The 20307-nt window shown below is 35.1% G+C and overlaps 3 protein-coding genes across 3 annotated transcripts in view; 1 reads left to right on the top strand and 2 right to left on the bottom strand.

Moving 5' to 3' along the window:
* Positions 1–9022, bottom strand: part of LOC142351949 (uncharacterized) — a 50554-nt gene extending 41532 nt beyond the window's left edge. Inside the window, exon 1 of the mRNA XM_075404228.1 lies at positions 9011–9022. The gene's annotated coding sequence lies outside the window, so the exon portion shown is untranslated. The remainder of the gene's footprint in view (positions 1–9010) is intronic.
* Positions 113–20307, bottom strand: part of LOC142351947 (tyrosinase HcTyr2-like) — a 72671-nt gene continuing 52476 nt past the window's right edge. The window contains exons 4-10 of the mRNA XM_075404226.1: positions 17415–17831; positions 12960–13175; positions 10226–10478; positions 5727–5927; positions 5250–5364; positions 1416–1498; positions 113–628 (exon numbers count right to left, since the gene is read on the bottom strand). Coding sequence (XP_075260341.1) covers positions 295–628; positions 1416–1498; positions 5250–5364; positions 5727–5927; positions 10226–10478; positions 12960–13175; positions 17415–17831 — 1619 coding nt within the window. The 3' untranslated portion in view covers positions 113–294. The remainder of the gene's footprint in view (positions 629–1415; positions 1499–5249; positions 5365–5726; positions 5928–10225; positions 10479–12959; positions 13176–17414; positions 17832–20307) is intronic.
* The window catches only part of LOC142351948 (retinoic acid receptor RXR-gamma-like), a 124460-nt gene continuing 117473 nt past the window's right edge, over positions 13321–20307 (top strand). The window contains exon 1 of the mRNA XM_075404227.1: positions 13321–13328. The gene's annotated coding sequence lies outside the window, so the exon portion shown is untranslated. The remainder of the gene's footprint in view (positions 13329–20307) is intronic.

Consider the following 20307-nt stretch of genomic DNA (forward strand, 5'->3'; position numbering starts at 1 on the left):
GTTATGTTTTTAAATTCTTGTCGTATATTTCTTTTTTTTTCAAAAATGAGTTAAAAACAAACACAATTCTTTAAGCTGAAGTATAAGCGTCAAAAGCTGTGCTGATGAGAAAAAGTTTTAATTGATTTAAAGTTTTACCTCACTAAATCTGGTGTTTTCTCCGACAAATAATTATTCATAGATATTAAAAAAAAACAATATAATTAATTTTGATCAATATTTATGATTTATTAGTGCTTTTATTCTTCTTTTCTGATTTTCTTCATCATATGTATGTACTTCTTGAAAGATCTCTCACGAAGTCGAAATTTGATCCGCCTTTCTTTTCAACCCAACTTTCTGGACAACCTGAACTGCCTTGATAATAACCTCCGTTTTGGGTTTTTCCTCATCTCGGCTGAATAACTCTAATTGCATTATTTTGTTCACGTGTTTAACAGGATCCTTCGTGACCACAAAAGCCTTAAAATCTTCTTTTTTGATCTCTCCTTGATTCGTATGTTTGTAGTTGATTTCAAAAGAGACAGTTTTGCCTTTTCTGTGAACACAATTTTCACAGGAAGACTTTTCCCACCGGCCGAGAACGCCACTGTGCCCCACTAACTTCCATTGACCACCATTTTCACCTCTGATTTTACCCGGGTTGATTATGCGGCCCAATTTTGTGTCTCGACTTATAAAAAAAGTTATGCTAGACCAAATCTTGATATCAAATGATCACCACAAGTAGGCTTAGTATCACAATATTAGTTAATTTCCGAGATTTAGGTCAACTTAATTTCCAGACCTCAGACCGAAGACTTTATCAGCAGAGAGGGACTAAACTGTATACTTTTTTATTTGGGCAACAAATGGGTAAAAAGTGAAAAACTTCAGAAATTTAAGTGTCCACCTTTTTTGAAAATCAAAAGACAAAAATTCTCAAATTTTTGATGCAAAAACTCTACTCAGATCTTTCTTTTTAGATTCTTTTTTATCTACAGAATGCACAATATCTCTCGGTACAAAATTGATTAACAAAAAAGCAATACTCGCAGAAATATTTCATCTCTCAAATTGGATTACGTAATAGTATTTTATTCGAGTAACATATTCCAAATAATCTATTAATTACCAAAAAACTATGCTAGAGTTTTTTTTGTAAATCTATGCTAGAGGTGAATGTATTAATCAAAGTCTGAAACAGATAAGTCGAATTCTCACATTGTGGAATAACGGATAATATTGCTAAAGCTATTGCGAGATCTTGTAAGATCAAAATCTTCTTGTTAGACTCCTACAAGATCCTACAAAGTAACCGTCGGAGTTCATCTTAATTAAAACTCAAATGCTCCTAATTGTCTTTTTATGCATTTCTGAACTGTCGATAACAAGTTGTTTAAACCCTTCTTTGTTTTTTGTTATAAATACTCAACCCGGGTGGCGTTTTCTGTGCCAAGTAAACAACAAACGATCCTTTGAATTCTTCAGAGTTGATGTTGCGAATCACTAGGTGTAGCTACATCACGTGATCAAGGTGTTTCCTTCTTTTTTCATTTCCTGAATTAATTTCCGTTGAACATCATTTTCACCTCGGATTTTGCCCTGGTTCATTACCCGTCCAAGTTTTAGACCTTGGGCTTATGAAAGGATTGTGCTTGATTAAAAGTTGTATCAAAAAATGCTCAGCCCCAATATTCTCTGAAAATAGTGTCTAGTGACTTTTTTAAATCAAATTCCATGCCACTATTTAGTTGGTGTATATATTATCCCTAATAATTAATAGCATGGTATTATTATTTGCCCTGTAGAACTTTTTTTTTTTGGGGGGGGGGGACAAACTCAGTCGGTATAGATACCTCAGCACGGTATAGACCCCGCTTTGTAAAAGTTTCACCTGAAATTTGTTGGTCAAAAATAAATCTTTTCAACTCCATATAATTTGACCACAAGATATCTGAATTTTTGCAGCTATTGTTTGCGAATAAACCATGTCATCAGAGCGCTTAATAGAAAAGAAGAGCTTTAGCTATGCTGCTGTTCTTGCAGAACGTAAGATCATTGGTTGCAAACAACGATGAAAATTATAGCAACTTTTGAGGCCAACTAAATAATGCCAACTTTGCTGGCACTATTACTCAAACAACCAACTGCTCTGCAACAAAAAGTTCCAAAATACTGTTACGTGCAACCGACCTAAAAAAGTGGCGGAGGTGCAGCTCTGCTCGCGAGCAAAGATTTTCAATTAGCAACAACAAAGACCTCTGCAAGCAATGATATACAAGTTTTAACGTCAAAATGCGTTTTCAAAAAAATTTGTGTTTTGTAGTAACGATTGTGTACAAGGCTCCACAAACGGATAAATTAACATTCAAAAACTTGGGACAAAAACGTGGGACCAAAAAACAATCACATTCTATGTGAGGACTTAAATATGGATTTCTTGAAAAATGATTAATTAAATAGAAAATTTTCTGAGGAAAGTCAGCTCTCCAAACTTAAAACCTAAACTCAAAAAAAAAACGAACACACAAGAGAAGCGATCAGAAGTAAATTAACTCTAGATGCTTTCTTCTCATTTTTTGAATGTGAAACAGAGGTTCTGAAAACAAAAGTGTCAGACCAATATAGAGTTTATTTGAACGTAAGTGACCTTAATGATAATCAAAACAAAAGCATAGGAGAAGATCAACAAGAAAAACAGAGAAACTGGAATACTCTCAACAGGTTTACTAACGTTCTGGAGTTAAATGTTGAACTGTTGATAGAACTTAAGTCAACAGCTGATTTCTTTCAGTTATGCAGAGCTGAGAAAGGAATTCGTAATATCGAGAAGAAAATAAATTAAACTCTGGACCTTATAACTCCAAAAAAAATCATCAAAAACAAAAAAAGACAAAACGGAATTACCAACGAAGCTAATAATGCTTGTTCCAAGAAACAGCATCTTTGGAATAATTTTATGCAGTCCAAGTCACAAGAAGTAAAAAAACAACACAACTTACAGAACAACAAACAAATACTAATAAGAAACGCCAAAAAGAAATACTACGAAAGATTTTTGATACACAAAATGATTCCAACAGTTTTTATAGGTATCTGAATCAAATTTGCCATTCGAATACATAAGAAAATCAGACATCACAGACACAATTGACTACGAAAACACTCATTAAAATCTTTTTCACTATTGGACCTCACTTGCAAAATTAAGAAACCATATAATGGGAATACGATTAATCGGGTTGTTGATTCTTTTTCTTTTAAAGCCGGTCAAAAACGACGAAGAAAGGTTCAAAGTAAAGCAATTTGTTGGGATGAAGAGTTCCCATTATATGGGTTTAACAAACCATCTTCTGAAAACTATTCATCCTGTCCTTGCTGGATACCTCGCAGAGATTTTCAACAAAATCATAGATGAATCACAATATCCCAAAAAAACATAAAAGTTTCAAAAGTTGTGCCACTTTTCAAGGATGGAGATCCAATTGAACCTAACAATTACAGACCAATTTCTTTAGTACCACTTTGTGGCAAAATTTTTGAAAACTTTTTTAAACAAAAACTGAAGTCGTTTCTGCTGAAAAACAAAATTTTCTCGAGAAATTGATTTAGTTTCTTGAATAATAGATCAACTGTCAATGCCAACTGTCCAGAAATGCCAAAAAAACATTCAGAGATTAAGAAAGAAATACGTTCTGGCTGATTTTACCTTGATTGACCTTTCAAAAGCGTTGATACTGTTGACAACAGCATATTGCTAGACAAATGTTCCAAATTTGTTTTGAGAGGCAAAATCGAAGGTTTACTCAAGTCTTATTTTTAAGATCGTAAGCAATAAGTTCGATATAAAGAAGAGTCTTCCTCAACTGAAAAAATGCGAAGATCAGTATTGGGACCACTTCTGTTTCTAATATACATTAACGATATCGTGGACAAACCAAAGCATAATATTGTTCTGTTATACGCAGATGACGCAAACATATTTGGCAAAATATGAGCAAACTGAACATACAATTGATCTGAAATTGGTTTCCAGCTAACAAACTGACATAAAATATTTTAAAAAAAGCTCAACTACTTCTGCTAGGGACCCAATAATTTATCAGACAAAAAACTTATTTGGAAATGGGAAGAGGTAGAGGAGAGCGAATTTGTTAGATATTTAGGTTTTAAAATTGACAAAAAACTCACTTTTGAAGAGCACATAGAATATGTTCAAATGAATTGTAACCAATAAATTTCGATTTTACATCAAATAAAGAAATATCTGCAAAAAAAATATCTTCTGAAAATTTATAAACAATACGTTCAACCACAGTATCAATACGGAGTTTTTAATATATGGCACGGCCATCAAAAAATAATTTCGAAAGACTATATCATCAACAAAACTTCCTAATCAAATTAATTTTTGGGTTCACAAAACATGAAGAGAGTCGTAGTTGTAGATCTAAAAACAAAAATCCATCAAAGTTTGATCTACACGTTTACAAAATTCTGAAACTTTTATCAAAAATAATCCGAAGAGAATATCCTAGTGAATCAATAAACTCGTTAATAACTGACAAGGAAATCGATTTTGAAAAATTGCTACACTCTTTTCTGGACAAATACATAATCGATTCCTTTTTTTGCAAACTTGTACTGGTAGTACGTTCGATAACAAAGAAAGTGTTTTTTTTTTAAAAAAAAAAAACGTTTTGAAGTTAAAACACTTATATAGTTTTGTGCGTAAAATGGGCTTATTAATCCCTCATTTTTTTCTGTTCCCCTAGAAGGGTCACAGTATAAGTAACTAAATGAAATTCGATCGTATAATCTAATTTTGAATAGCTCTGTAACGGTGCTGAAACAGGCAATTTGCCTCCTAGCATTCGTTCAGTACGACGTTTTCTACTCTATTTTTGGTTTTAATCATTCGAAGTTTGAATATTTGGTACTGAAAACAAATTTTTTAAATGATTATTATGAACTGAGTTGTTCTCCCGTATTCCAAGGTTTCTAAGACCAAAAAGTCATAAAAATGGGATAAAAATTCATCTGAATTGAAACTTATTTTGGGTTGTTCCCATTATATACCCCTTGAAATTATAATTTCTCATTATGTTTTTTTTATCATGAGTGCTGGGCTATAACATATCTCACATTTAAGCTGGGGGGCTATAATGTGAAAGACCCTCTTTTTCTTAGAGTCACTGACCTATTGAACTTAAGTTTTATAACAGCAAACAAGCAAAGTTGAAATTCGAGAAGGAAACATCTCCCGCCTTTTTATTGAATGCCTTTCCGTCCAAAATGTTGATTGTAGAACTCTGAGATTTGAGAAGAGGCGATAATCTCCTCGCGTCAGTCGATGTATTTGACTGGCTATCGGCAGAATCTCTAGAATGCAGGAATTTATGACAATTTATATTGAAATGTATTCTGTCCTCCCCCCCCCCCCCAAAAAAAAAAGATACGCTTATGAACTACCATTACAATTTATGAACTATGTTGTAATATAGGACGCTGCTATGTAAAAACTGGCACGCGCGCCGTGGGGCGAAAAAGTTATATGCCATCTAATCTTTTTTTTTGGGGGGGGGGGGGGGTAGGGTGTAAATAAAGCTTAATTTGGTAAAATTTCAACCAAGTTTTCAACCGATAATGGGAGGGGATGGGGGACTACATGGCTGCCTAAAGGGGAAGAAGTATACTAGAAAGGACAAAGGATCAAAGGTCAAAACGTCATTGTCATCATTAACCCGCTATCAGAGCCTGTGCGTCGGATCAAACCAGTTATGTCCAGTACAATTCGATGCAGAAGTCTGGCTGCTGGGTTTGTCGTCTCTCTGGCTTGCTCAGGTTTGCCAGCGCAACTTTCAGCACCAACATTGACAATGTCAATGGCAGCCATGACTTTCTTCAGGTCATCTTCCAATTTTTGCATGTTATCCAAAGTGACGCTGAAAATAAGAAAGTAAATGTTACTCGTACGTTTATTATTCACATAGCAAAAATCATGGAAACTCTGAGGCGAAGCCGAGTAGTTGAATCACGTCACGGGGAGATAAGAGCCGTGTGGCAATGTTTTTTTTAATAACAGCCGCGAAAATATAGCAGCTATTATTGAGGACATTGTGGATTTTTACAATTCAAAGAATTTTAACTGTTTACAATCCAAGAATTGGATTGTATTGGTGCTCTGTCTTTTCTTAAAAGTGCTTCTTGTTAGTACTAGTTGTTTTGATGAAGTAATTTTGGCAAAAAAAAAATTATTTCGGGATCTCAATTTATGGTAAAAATTCGATCAGATTTTTTTTATCATATTAAAATTGAACAGATTTGATTTTCTGCTTTTCACTTTTTTTGTTTTAAAGTTTTGTTTCAAGATAATTATAAATTAGTGGAGACACGTTTTGTCTGATGATAAGTTGGACTGCATTTAAATGGATTTTCCACTTCAAGTGGTTTTTCAGAATTCTTCTGGCTATGCTTTTATTTTTAAGATCTGTTCACACATTTCCATGATTTTTGATTTCAAATTGGAGTAGTGATTTTCGTCACGACGAAACAGGAAGTGGAACGAAAAAAACGAGTGGTTTGGCGGCGTGAATCTTTTTCGCTGTAATTTTAAAGGAGAGTTGGAAAACGGTGTTTGAACAAAAATTTGAACAAAAACTGACTTTTTCAGTTGCAGTGAGTTTTTACTGCTCTGCAGTTCAAAATTGTGTGTGTGACGTCATTTTTTCTGCTTTTATATCAATTACGTGACTTACCTCGCTCAAAAAAATGACTTCTAAACTCACCTAATGAATTTTAAATTATATAAAAATTTACTAATTAAAGAACATTAGCGTGCATCAAAATAGTGCCAAACGTATATGCCCTAAGTAAAAAAACAGTGATTAGAGTCTTGAGTTTTTGATTTCGAATTTTAGTTTTGAAAAAACTCTATTAATATGGTTCTTTCAATATAGAATATATGAGTCTCATAAAAATGACAGTCCGAATCTAAATCAAAATATTTTTTTGGTGTATTTAAGGACTGGCGTTCAATCTGCCTTTCTTAATTTTATTTTGTTAGTTGTTTCAATTCCATTGAATGACACAAGCGTCTATCGCGGCTATTTTTGGCAATATGCTGGTTATGTTCAACTCTCGTTGCGATTACAATAGTTGCATAACTTACACCGCACAGAAGTTGCTTTAACTACGTTTTCCGCCATTTTTTTTCATGCCATTCATAAAGCAACAGCGGCGAAATAAGATCGGCGGAAGATAGCCTACTGCAAACAAAGATTTTTGCCACTGATTCAGATGTTTTGTATCTTTCATCGAGCGCTAACATTTTATTTTACCGGTAAGTTACAGAACTGCTGTCATCGCAATGAGAGTTGATGTATTTTAAGAAAGTTGAGGTATGTAAACTGACGTCCTACACAAGGGTTGATTTTTTAAACGCAGAAAGCAGTTCCATAAAGTTTTTAATGTTAAATTTACGTTCGTCACCAAGATGAGAGAAAAAACAACTACACTCTAATTTACATTGTTAAAAAAAGAAGCTCTGTGAACACGAACAATAGATTACTTCAAAATTTTATAATTTTTGCTCAATTTAGCTGTTTTTTTTGGCAAACAGTGTTAATATTATCTGCAATATCACACGTCGCATTATTTCTATAAAACGTAACCTTTTTTTTCTCTTTTTGCATCAATTTTCCATATTATTAAGAGTTAGATCATGTATAACTTACATCATCGATGGTCTACAAACCATACCGTCAAATATTTTTACTTTACGCTCGTCCCCAATATGAGAGTACGTGTCATTGCATAACTAATCAGGTTGTGGAAACCAAAATTAACCCCCTTGGGATCTATATATCAGTTTTTTTCAAACCACATAACCCAGGTTGAGGCCTAAGTACAAATGGCGTTAATCTGATTAGTTTAACTACATTGCCAGAGCAAGACTAAACATTATTACACGAGAGGAGTCCAAACTAAACCGCAGTTGGAAAACTTAGAAAAACATTAAAAAAAATTGCAATCCTAGACAAAAATCAGTTGTTGCAATTGGATGACATTGCCAGATTCCTTGATCAAAGAAAATACGTAGCTTAATTGTAATTATTTTCCCATTTCAGTTGCTATCCTTTTCAGAGTTATGAATTATTTTTATTAAAAAAAACGATGCAGACTTCTGATAAATTAATTGTTATTCAGAAATGCAAAAAACGAAGAAGCATACCTGCTGAATACAATATAAGCTAAAGTGGGCAAAAAATTGCACGTAAAATTTTTGACGCAGAAAATATTTCTGCTCGACTTATGATTTGACAATATATCGACCAAATTTTTCATATTTTTTAATCATTAAACCGCAAGTTGTACCCCAATATTTCCACCTTGGTAAAATTTGCTCGAAAAATTAATACATAAAATGAACGAAAATAGGAGACATCCTTTGTTTCTTATTTTTCGGAAAAGGGGTTGCGCAAATTTTGCGAAATATAAATACCTTTAAATTGTAAAATAGGTGACAAGTCTGTAGCACGTTTCTGCTCATTTTAAGGATCTATTAATCGCATTAACAGTATCTTTAAACCGCAATTGACTTCAATTAAACGCGCGCTTTTTGAGCATGCAAAGTGATTTAATACTTCGTAATAAGCACTTTAATAAACAATCAATTGACGCTTTCAAAGCTTTAAAGTGATTTAGTTACAAGCAACGTTATATATATATATATATATATATATATATATATATATATATGTATATATATATATATATATATATATATATATATATATATATATATATATATGGTGTACGTCGCAGCGCCACAAAACTGACTGCTTCCGAAAAATCCCTTGCTCATCAAGGGTTTTTTTATATCAATGTGGGAATGGCCGATTTAAATAAGTTGTAATAAACAGTACTATTTATTAGAAATTAAGAGTAATAAAACACTAGAAGTAGTAATAAAGTAGTGATAAGGAGTAATACCCTTTAATAAGTAATACCCTTTAATAAATAATAGTATTTAATAAGTAATAATAAAGTAGTAATAAAGTACTTGTAGTAGTAATAAAGCTTTAATAATCAATTTTATGCTCAAAAACGCGCACTAAGTTAGGCTTAATTGCAGATTATAGTGCGTTATCGAGTTATGTCGCTTGTGAAATAGAGATACATAAATCGAGCGGATCCGTGATATATAGCGCGCAAGAAATAGGATACCAAGCTTGTACTTTAAATTCGCGGTTAAAATTTGGACACTTTTGCGAGCACGGGTTGCGCAATTCCCTTCAATTTTGCCTGTTTTTGGTAAAGTAGCTATTTGTCGCAATAGTGTTGCTTTTTCAATATATTGAATATTGACATAGGAAAAACGAACACGAGATACACATATCGGGCATATTTGCCCGTGACGGTTTGGGTATACGTCTGTGGCGTAATGTTGCGAGTAGCGCAAAAATTGAGCAGAATAATTGAGTCAATCTAAAATTGTGATTATTTTGCGTCGAGCAAAAATCGAGCAAGAAGATCAGTTTGGGTCGAGCAAAAGTCCAGCTGTTCACTAAAGTCGAGCTAAAGTCATATCATAGACTATTTGGGACGAATTTTCATACCCTTTTTCAGTGAAGCATGATTTTTGTGGTCTAAACTGGGAACTTCTACGTTATAACATTGAAAGAGAGCAACCTAATGTAAATTGTGCACAAGATAAGCTGAAAAGAGCTTGACAAGAAGCTCTACTTGTTCAACTTACACTTAAAACACTCACGTGCACTTTTTAAAATACCGAAAGTCTGCACTGCCAGGAGTTAAAATGTCTGAATTTGCAACTAAGCCAGAATTGACTTCCGTTGACTTTCGTCATTTAAAAACGTGCGCGTTTCGCGTTTTAAGCATTGTTAAGGGACTCTGCAGACGTCAATTCGAAATTCTGACTGAATATCTCGAACCGCTTCGCAGTTCTCGATAAACGCCAGAAGTTCTCAGTGACTTCAAGCAGTGTCACTTAACCATTACTTAACTAGAGAGAGACAAGAAGCCTCTAGAAATATGAAAACAAAACGAATGGTAAGAGGCCAAAGTTGGAGAACTTGAGACTAGCCTGTGTAATCATTAGTACACTTTACTTTCAAGTAAGAAGAGATGCTTGTTCGGATCGAGCTGGTTCGTAGTGCCGGCTTGCCGCCGTAACATTCTAAAAGTCACATTCTGATCACATTAGACAATGTATGATTACCTGAGCTGGATTGGTTTATGGTATTTCAAATTCGGCTGTTTCATTAGGTCGAATTGGTTCCAATCTTTGTTATCTAGAGATCCAATTGTATATGTGCAGTTCAGCTGGCTCTCAATATTGATGCAACCGCGAGAGGTCCGGGGCACTCCCAGTTCGTCTTGGAAGGGTAAAAGGACAGTGTCAAAGTCCAGAACCTGGTCTGCTTTTTGGTACATTGAGGGTCCTTGGCCACCCGCGGGTGTAAGGCCAGGATCTAAAAATAGATTTCTGAATTCAGTTTTTGTTTGGTTGCGTGATTTAGGGGGCAAGACGATTATTTCTGTTCCTAAATTAACCTAACCTTGTTCAAAAGTAGACATATTAAATTGACTTTAGTTGAAAATGATAAATGATGTCGTCAATTGATATTGGGTTCGAAAATACCAAGGGAAATGAAGCCTACAATAGAATAGATTAAGAAATAACAGAAGAAAAAAGAGATTATTCATGTAAATATATATATATATATATATATATAAATAAATAAATAAAATAAATATATATATATATATATATATATATATATATATATATATATTATATATATATATATATATATATATATATATATATATATAGATATATTTATTTATTTATTTATTTCAGAAAAAATTTAATTGAATTGTTTTTTATGCTATTCTTGGATGATTTTTATTAGTTATAGGCAATATTGCACGACCCTTTTCGTGGCAATATGAAGAGTTCACAAGAAGGATTTGTTAAGTAAGCTAATCAAGCAATTATATATGCAGAAACAAAATTCAAATTGTTCGCATGGCGTATTAAAATAGTTTTTACGTTTGAATTTTGAGCATAAATTTTGAGAAAAATTATATTTATAAGCGATAAATCTTTTTGGAGATTTTTTTTTGTTCTCTCTGACCTCAATCGCAATCAAAAATGCCAATTTAAAAAACAAAAGTAGCTAAACACTTTTTGACAGCAGAAATGATTCAAATCATATCGCTTCAATAGCAAATGCAAAATGCAAGGACGATCGTATCACGTTTTTGTTGTGTATAATTCGTTTTGATACTGGTCAATTCAAATTAAATCAGCTTGGTTATCAAAATTTTAGTCACTCAGGTGTAAACGATTGACAAACAATTCCCTAGGGGGGATTTGTGATTGCCCATCGGTGTACCTTTCATACGATTGAACTCTCCAAAATATTAGTCAACGAAAGAATGTTTTACTCCCCGCTCAATGGGTGGGAACAAGTTTCATCAAAAGCTTCATCTATGAACAGAATATCTGATAAGTGACCAATTTTTCAACGCAAGTTTTTATGCATAGAAAGTTTTTATGCCAATTTTTCGTCTATAAATAAGCTGTTAAATTTTATCTGAAAAATTTTGCAAGAACACAATCAATATGAAAACATTCAATTGATTGCGAATTTTTTGAAGAAATTTTGAACTTTTTTGGCAATTTTTTTTCATGTGAGAATAATCTTCCCTGTTGTGTAGGAGGATTTCTAAGGGGAAGGTAGGCTTCTATGCCTGCAAGAAGATTCCCTTGCAAATTCTCTTGCGTGGGAGTTTGTTTAGTTAAAATTGGGGGCTTAGAAAGCCTGGAATGAAAAAATGGTCTATATTTTAACTCTTCCTGTTACGGTCATATCTCTTGGATTGAAAAACCATCAGCACTAAACTTATCGATTTCTGATTGTTCCCGGGTCGAGGAAAAATCGGAAAAATATGTAAGATAAGCGGTGAAAAGTTGTCTTTTTTTCACCGCAAACTTCGTACATAATTTTTGGTGAAATGCGGTGAAAATATGTAATTTCACCGCTACCAGGTGAGAATCTTTTTACCCGGCCGAGAAAAAACGGAAAAATATGTAAGAGAAGCGGTGAATAGTTGGTTTTTCACGGCACTTAATTTTGCGGTAAAAAATGGTGAATGCAGTGAAATTATGTAAGTTCTCAGCTTACTATAGTAGTGAAATTACACAAATTCGCCGCTTAAAAAACTTTCAAAAAGATGTATGTTTATTCGTGGTAAATTTTCCGTGCGTCTTTTAACAAATGTATCTTAACATCGTTGAACAAAATACAATTCTAAGCGTTTTCTATGCGGTGAATTTATGTAATTTCACCACTAAGTTAAGCGGTGAATTTATGTAATTTCACTGCATTCACTGCTCTTTCCACACAATTTTAACACGTTCTTCTAAGAGGTGAATTTATGTAATTTCATCGCATTCACCGCTTATCGAACAAAATTTGGACGAATTCTTTCAAAGCGGTGAATTTATGTAATTTCACCACTAAATTCAACGGTGAATTTATGTAAATTCACTGCATTCACTGCTCTTTCCACACAATTTTAACACGTTCTTCTAAGAGGTGAATTTATGTAATTTCATCGCATTCACCGCTTATCTAACAAAATTTGGACGAATTCTTTCAAAGCGGTGAATTTATGTAATTTCACCGCTACCAGGCAATAAAGGTTTTTTCACCGCATTCACCACCTGATTTATGTAATTTCACCGCATTCACCGCTTATCTTACAAAATTTTCCGCATTCACCACTTATCTTACACAATTTTGCGTTGAATGGCGGTGACAACTCGACCCGGGTACCACATAAACTGCTTATCTTTGACAGTTTTCCGCATTCACCGCTTATCTTGTATATTTTTGCGTTGAATGACTGTGACCCTCGACCCGGGCTTTAAAGAAACAGACCCGAGGGATCCGAGTAGTCAATCTGGATGTCGTCTGTATGGTTCCACTTCTTCTGCCAAACCCAGAACAGTCTGTCCATGTTGCAATGGTGCAGGTAGAAACAAGGGTCGAAACTGGCAGTCTCGTTTTCACCCATGTCCCCATTGGAACCCTGGATCACTCCAAAGTAGTCCAACTCGCCAGTGATTGGGTCCACGTTGGGGTAGGTGTAGCCTCCTAGTAGGGTTTGATAAAGGACTCAATAACGATTCATTGAGGCACTAAGAAATAAAATAGTTCGTGGGTCGAATTGGTTCCATCTGACCTCGTTTATAACTCAGAACGTTTTTGAACGCACACAGCGGTATATAGGGGTTAAACTTATTAAATCTGATATGTTCTGTTTCGGCCCCAGCTTAGTAGACAACTTTTACGCCCCCCCCCCCCCCCCCCCCGGTAAACGTGCTAGTTTTACATCGTAACGAGCTATATAACAAGTACTATGTGAGGGTCATTAAAAACGCCGGGAACCGAGGAGGAATAAAGGCAATTAAACTGCGCAAAAAAATCGAACCCCAACTTCAACTTGTCATTGTCAACAATTTGGTGAGCATGAGATACACAGGCAATCAAACAAAAAACTAATCATTTTTACTACCTTTCTGGCTTCATGTGAATGCAAAAATCAAAAACTGACCAATAGGTATCACGAAATTCTTGGAGTACCTTGATCAGAACAAAACAAAGGCAATTGATTATAAGAGTAATTGAATTATCTTGATTAGAGTTTAACAAGTTTATGATAAGATTTTATAAGCTCAGCTCGCCATGTTTTGAAAACATATCCCAAGTTTGTAAAGCGATTCAAGATCCTGCTTGGCTTGGCAGGGCGTATCAAGGTTCATTTTATGTCCACCCGATAATAAAGGTCCACCTTTGGGCAATAAAGGTAAGTTTCGTTGAGTATTCAGGCAATAGGGCCCTTCACGTAACTCGACAATAATCCCCTTTTTCGGATATAAGAACTGATATAATCAGAACTGAACGTGTCAGTGATCAGCCAATGGTTATCCAGTAGATAATTTTGCCGAAATTGGTTACACAGCCTGCAGCATGTTTTCAAAAACTGAAGTTATAAAAAATCAGAGAACGCAAGATCAGCGAGTTTTTTTTTGTCTATAAAGCGTTGTTGAAACAGGAAGTTATACCAAAAATAGAATTTTAGGACTGGCCAATTGGAACTGAAAAATTGCCATCCCATTTTTTGGAAAAGCTAATTTGTTTAAGGCTGCAATTTGTGTTGGATAAAATTAGGTATTCATATTAACGTAGTTATAGTTAATAAAGAATTTTCATATTATTATCGTGTTTATCATTGAAGGTAATATTCAAATCAAACTAAAAAAAAAAGATTTAAAAAAAATTTTTTCTTACGTAACTTAGTTTGTGATTCATATTATATCTAACGGACTCTGGGGTATGTCATTGTCACTCTAAAAAAAATTAATGCATTAGATGATTTGATCAATTTAGATTTTGTCAGATTAAAGTTAACTAAAGTTTTAAAAAAGCATTACAAAACAGTTGTGTTGAAAATTTTGTATTTCATTACGCCTTTTTGTAGAGTAACCGCCCTATGTATATCTTCGAGTGTTTTAGTAATGAACGCCTCAACTATCCTCGTCTCGAATTTCTTTAATTTTGCTTTGTCCGAGGGGTTGCGGAGGTTTAAAATTTTGTAAACATTAGCCTCACTTCCGTTGTTCCTTTTCATTTTTTTTATAAAAAATGTTACCAAAGGTGCCTCAAGAGCCCACTTTGTACAAATTGACAAGTAGTGTAAACACAAAACATACTAACACAACTGTCCAAATAATGGCTATTTTCCCTCTGGTTCCTAAGAAAGTGATCTGGAACTAACCTTGTGGCGGCCTTTTGTTAATTAAAATCGATAGTTATAAAAAAATTTGCATCAATTACTTTTGAAAAAGTAAGTCTTCGGTTTGCCATAAATCCACTAAGAAATCATCTGGAGCAGTGACTTACTTAACAACCGCGCAGCGTTAACGATGCCAATGGTGATTTTTTTCATAGGAAAAGAATTTAAATTTTGGGTCTGTCCCATTTAGAACAATATTTGCATTTTTTTCAGCACAATTACAGACAAACCTATTTTAATTGAGAGTTTCTATTATTGAGAGTTAAAATTTTGTTCAGATGGCGCCCGGTGAATAAAAAAAGTTTTGTGAGTCAAGTTCTTGCCTTTTATCTCTCAGACAAAGATTTTTTGCTAAATTTTAATTTCTTCAGAAATGCCAGCAATAGATGTTTTTTATGTAGTCTTAGGATAAGTCTAATAAAAACAGCTCCAACAGCTCAATATCTAAGGAGATCGTAAATAAACTATCAAGTGCTTTCATGTGATAACTAATGATTTTTCGCTTATTTAATTCGACAAGTACACAAATTTCATTAAATATTTTTTGATATATTTAATTCTGTGATTTTTTCAATACGCCTATTTGTAGAATAACCACACTAGATATATCTTCAAGTCTTATAAAAATGACGATTTTAATTAAACTTATCTAATTGTGGTATTTTTACAAATGTTGTGGTCTATTTGTTCCAAACCACTTTAGCTGATGAGAAACTATAAGCTCAACTGGGTTTGTTGCTCAGTCACTTTTTGTCTTTCGAAATATTCAGCGTACGGTGTTATAATTGGTATCATTAGAAAGCTTATCAAGCACGGAATTTCAAAATAAATAAATTTTCGTGAATTTTGGTTTGTCAGGGGAGTTACGCAAGTTTAAAATTTTGCGACTGTTTGCCTCATATCTTTTTTAATCGAAGTTTTCGTATTTTTGATGACTTTTGTGATATATTGATTTATTGAGTTTTTTTGGGTTATTTGTCTTTTTTGATATTAAAAATTAGGCATCATTCAGAACAATTCTTCTTTAGAATGGACAAGCAGCATAAGCAACACTATTTTTGGTCTAATTGCGAATGTATGAAATTAAGGAAGTTTATGGATTGTAATAGGGCGCTGTTTTTAAAAAACTCTTTTTGGCTTTTTTATGTTAATTCAAGACTGGAATGATATACAATCTGAACTCAATTACTGAGAGACCAATTTACGTGCCAATGAAAGACAGTAAATACAAACTTCACTTTCGGGAATCGAATGCAGTCTTCATTGCTAATTTATCAATTAAATGTTTTTGGTGCCAGTTATTACAGTGATTACACCGAGTTTTCATAACATTTTTCAATTTGGGACTTTTTCTAAAATTTGCCGTTTTCTTTTTTGCTGACTTGTCTGATTCTTAAATTAAGGGCACATTGATTACAAGTCTTATATCTCATTATTGGCTTTGAAGGAGGGCGCAATTGATTACACTTGTTTTCAGCTTTAATCACTAGTTACAAGCTTGGCCACCGTTTTCTTGCAAAAATTAATTGACCTTCTAATTTTTGCCTGAATTTTTTGTTCTTAGTCCTGTGACGTTCTGGATAATGACAGATCTCACTGGCTGTGTACGGGGATACAAATTGGGCCACATAATTATTTCATTATATAGCTAACGGTTTTCATGACTTGGACTTTAATCATTTTCAAAAAATATAAACGAATTTCTTAACTTTGCCCTTTATGTTTTTTTCTATTTGCTAATTATTATGAAAAAAGACAGGTCCCATATTTTTCGGACATTTTCAATGCATTTGTTGATTTTAATTTCTATCTGGTGATATTTTGACTTTTTACTCTGTTGTTTGTCTTGTCTTCTAGTCTTTTTGAGGGCCGGTATGATCAGACTTCTCTTAAGGCATTGTTTATTTTGTATACTGGTTTGAGATAGAAGGCGATTTTTCAAAGCGATACACCAATTTTAGTTCAAACAATATACGAATTTTTGAAAGTTTTCTTTTCCTCATTTGGTGCTCAACGAACTGAAAAACGTGGTTGAGTTGGTTTGGAATGCTATGTGCCAACATACATTACGGAGCCTCCTGGTTTACGTCTAACATGATGACGTGAATTTTAGCCGAAGATTAAATTAGGTGCCGTTAATATTAGCCGGCTAAAAGTACTAACTTTGAATTAACTAATTAGATTTCAGAATGGGCGACTAATATAAGAAGAAAAGTATGTTTGGTCTAGAAAAATTTGCTCGGTTATGATAGCTTCATGGCCATGTCTCGCGTGTCGTGGCCAAATGCGCTAAATTCATGGATAAGTCATAGCTAAATAATAACGCGTTGAGCACACTTTAGTTACCTTAGGCAAATCTGTCAGGAAGTTTTTTCAGCTACTTCTGATTTGGCAATTAAAGTAGAAACGTATAAGGTGGTGCTAACTAATTTGAGCCAAGTTTGGCACTCGATCGAGTAACTTCGGCTATTAGATACATTTAAAATTTTCGGCTATCTGGACCTTCTTCTATCTAACCTAACACCTCGTCAACTCACCGATAGCCAAATGAACTGTATCATGAACGGTCTCAACAGATTTCCAAATATCCCCCAATCTGTGCTCAGATGAAGTCCGGTTCGAGAACGAGTTGAACTCCGGGTTATCAATAGCCTCACTAGCGTCAAAATACAAACTGTGTCCTATCGATTCCCCGTCAAACAGCAACCCATAATTCAACCAAGTCTCAAAATTTTCCCTAAACAGTTCACTCGGTGTTTTATCAAGTGATAGGATATAATCATTATGTTCCATTGCCACTTTCTTGGCAGACTCCGGGTTGCATATGCCGGAGAAAGGGTAGCGGACTGTGCGGTAGCCGGGGTCCGGTTTGATGTAGGAACTGGTGGGCTCGTATCCCTCCAGTGGTACTGGCATCACAAAGTTCATCAATGGGTTCGGCTCCTCTTTTCCATCTGAAACATCATTGCGCATGTACGGTTTAAGGAATAGGAAACTGAAAACGTTCAAAGTGAACTATGCCCTACTTAATTTTCAGAGTAATTCAGTACTGAAACAGGAAGTTTCTCAGAGTACTGATTTAGTACTGATTCAGAGACTGTTCATGTCACATTTTGCTCTAGTATTCCCTGATCCAGACTCTGTTTCATCGGCACAGATTTCTTGTAGGAAAAAAGAAAAGAATTAAATCCTCCTAAACGGAGGGTAAGTTAGGTTATGAGTTTTTGTGAGAGTTAACGATTTTTGCGTTGCAGCTTCTCCCTAGAAACTTGAGAAGAAATTCAGTGTTTTTGGAAGATAAGCCCAGTCAATGATTCGCTTCTAAAAAAAATGTGGTGGTCAAGCAAGCCAATAGACAAGCAAGCCGAATTTTGAAAATGATGCAGTTAATGTTGTGTGTCTTTCGCTCGTCTCAGCAGCAACTTCTTGAGATGTGGGTTTCCAGCTCTCATAAGTCGCTCTGTTGCATTGTAGTAGTTGTTGTCGTTGGTAGCAGTAGTTGTAGTCTTTTTCAATTGGTGGCATATCGCAGTCTGGATTGTCGTACTTGTTGGGATCTGAATGAATCTTGTAGATTCTGTCGGTAATAGCGAGTAAGTGGACTTCATGTCTCTCATTCAGGTGCTGGTGGAACATTGCGAGGTCAAAATCAGAGCTTCGGTTGGACTTGGTTGAGACCACAGCATCAGCTACCATTTCAGTGATTGCTGTTAGGACTCCTGGTAGGTCTCTTGCTGCGAGGAGTCAGTTCAAGGCTATTTTGTCCTAGTAACTGCTGCAGCCCTCGTAGCTGGCAGCATGGTTTCCTTGACAGTTGGCACACTTTGGGCTATCTCCGGGGATATTGCAGTCAGCTAGCTTGTGATGGCCTTCACATCTGATGCATGTAGCTTCTAGGGTGCACGCGCTTGCCATGTAACCAAAGCCTTAGTACTGATAGCACTGGATCACCACATCACGTCTGGGAAGAGGAGGAGAAGTGGGCTTGGCTTTTTTTGACTCTTCACATCGGTAATAGGTGAGCCCGGTCATCAGGCCGCGGCTGATCAGGAGCGTTTTCATGGTTTCGCACCTCATGAGGGTTCTCAGTGGCTGGGTTGGGGCTTGAGTGTTTCGGCTTTGGATTCCTATTAGGCTCATTTTTGCTGGGTAGGTCTTGTTGATGGCTGCTTTCACATTGTCCTGGTTTTGTCCAGCTTTACTCCGACTATCACAAATCTGTGGTCCTTGGCATACTTGGCGCTATTGGTGGAAGGACACGCGTTTTAGATAGCAGAGAGGGCCTTCTTGAACAAGGCACCGCTTGGCTTGGACATCTTTGCAGATGGAGTTGTAGTTGCTTTTTGTTGCATCTCTGTTGTAGCTGATGTTGGGTTGTAGTACGTCGCAAGCCGAAATTTGAACGTGAGAGAAAGAAAGTCGAAAAATTTTGGGATAGTGGTATTTTAAGTTGCCTTTGGCGGACCGGTTGGTGCGCTTTGCGCGCGTTGCGGCTTTTCGGGGATTACCGGCCCGCGGTTTCCGGATTAAATCCTACAGCGGATGAGAGGCATGGCCATGGACAGCGATCCACTGAGGCCCGTACCCACTAGATGTCTGAAAATTGACGTATTCAATACGTTCTTTCCTTTGATGATCATATATGATTCAATAATCAATGTTAATCAAGAGCGTTTTGAGATACAACTTTAGTAGCCTGATTTTGCTATCTTGTTTACTTACTCTTTTCTATTGGTAGCAAAAAATGTCGGAAATTAATGTTCTGGTAAGCTTTTTTCTTTAGAAAGATTCCAAGTTTCAGGTTGAGTAATGGGCCCTAATCAGTTACGTACAATTGGCTCCAAAGAAAAACTACAGCTCATCAAGAGACGTAGCATTTGCTGATTTTGTAAAAAGAAAAATGTCTCAAGCAGAGTTACATGACGTGATTTTTTTAAAAATAGAACAGGCGTTAGAGTTAAATTAGACGGCTGAAATCTATACCCTAGTGATCGAAGGATTCAAAATCCTGCAGGAGTCTTGTAAGCAGTCTTGGAAGGGAATACATTACATTACTTGCAATCTTCTTGCAAGACTCTTGCAAGATCTGAATCATCTTGCAAGACTCTTGAAAGATTTGAATCATATTTCAAGAATCTTGCAAGAATTGAATCCGCTTATCATTAGGGGTGGTATGGCTTTTGGCTCTACATACAGGCGGTACAAAATTAAAAATTATATTCATGTGATGATCAGCCTCTAATTTTTAATAGAAATTTTGACAATAATGTGTGGCCTTTATGTGAAATCAACTTTTTGTTGCTGTTTTTTCACTTAAAAACGCTCATTTAGCGTTGAAACTCATTTTTGCTAATTTTGTTATTAATTTCTTAGGATATCTTTGCAAATCGAATTCATTGGAAATCCGAGGTACTTTCATGCAATCATGTA

This window comes from Convolutriloba macropyga, chromosome 13 (genome assembly GCF_964194025.1).
Source record: "Convolutriloba macropyga chromosome 13, txConMacr16.3, whole genome shotgun sequence".
In the NCBI taxonomy this organism is placed as follows: Eukaryota; Metazoa; Xenacoelomorpha; order Acoela; family Convolutidae; genus Convolutriloba; species Convolutriloba macropyga.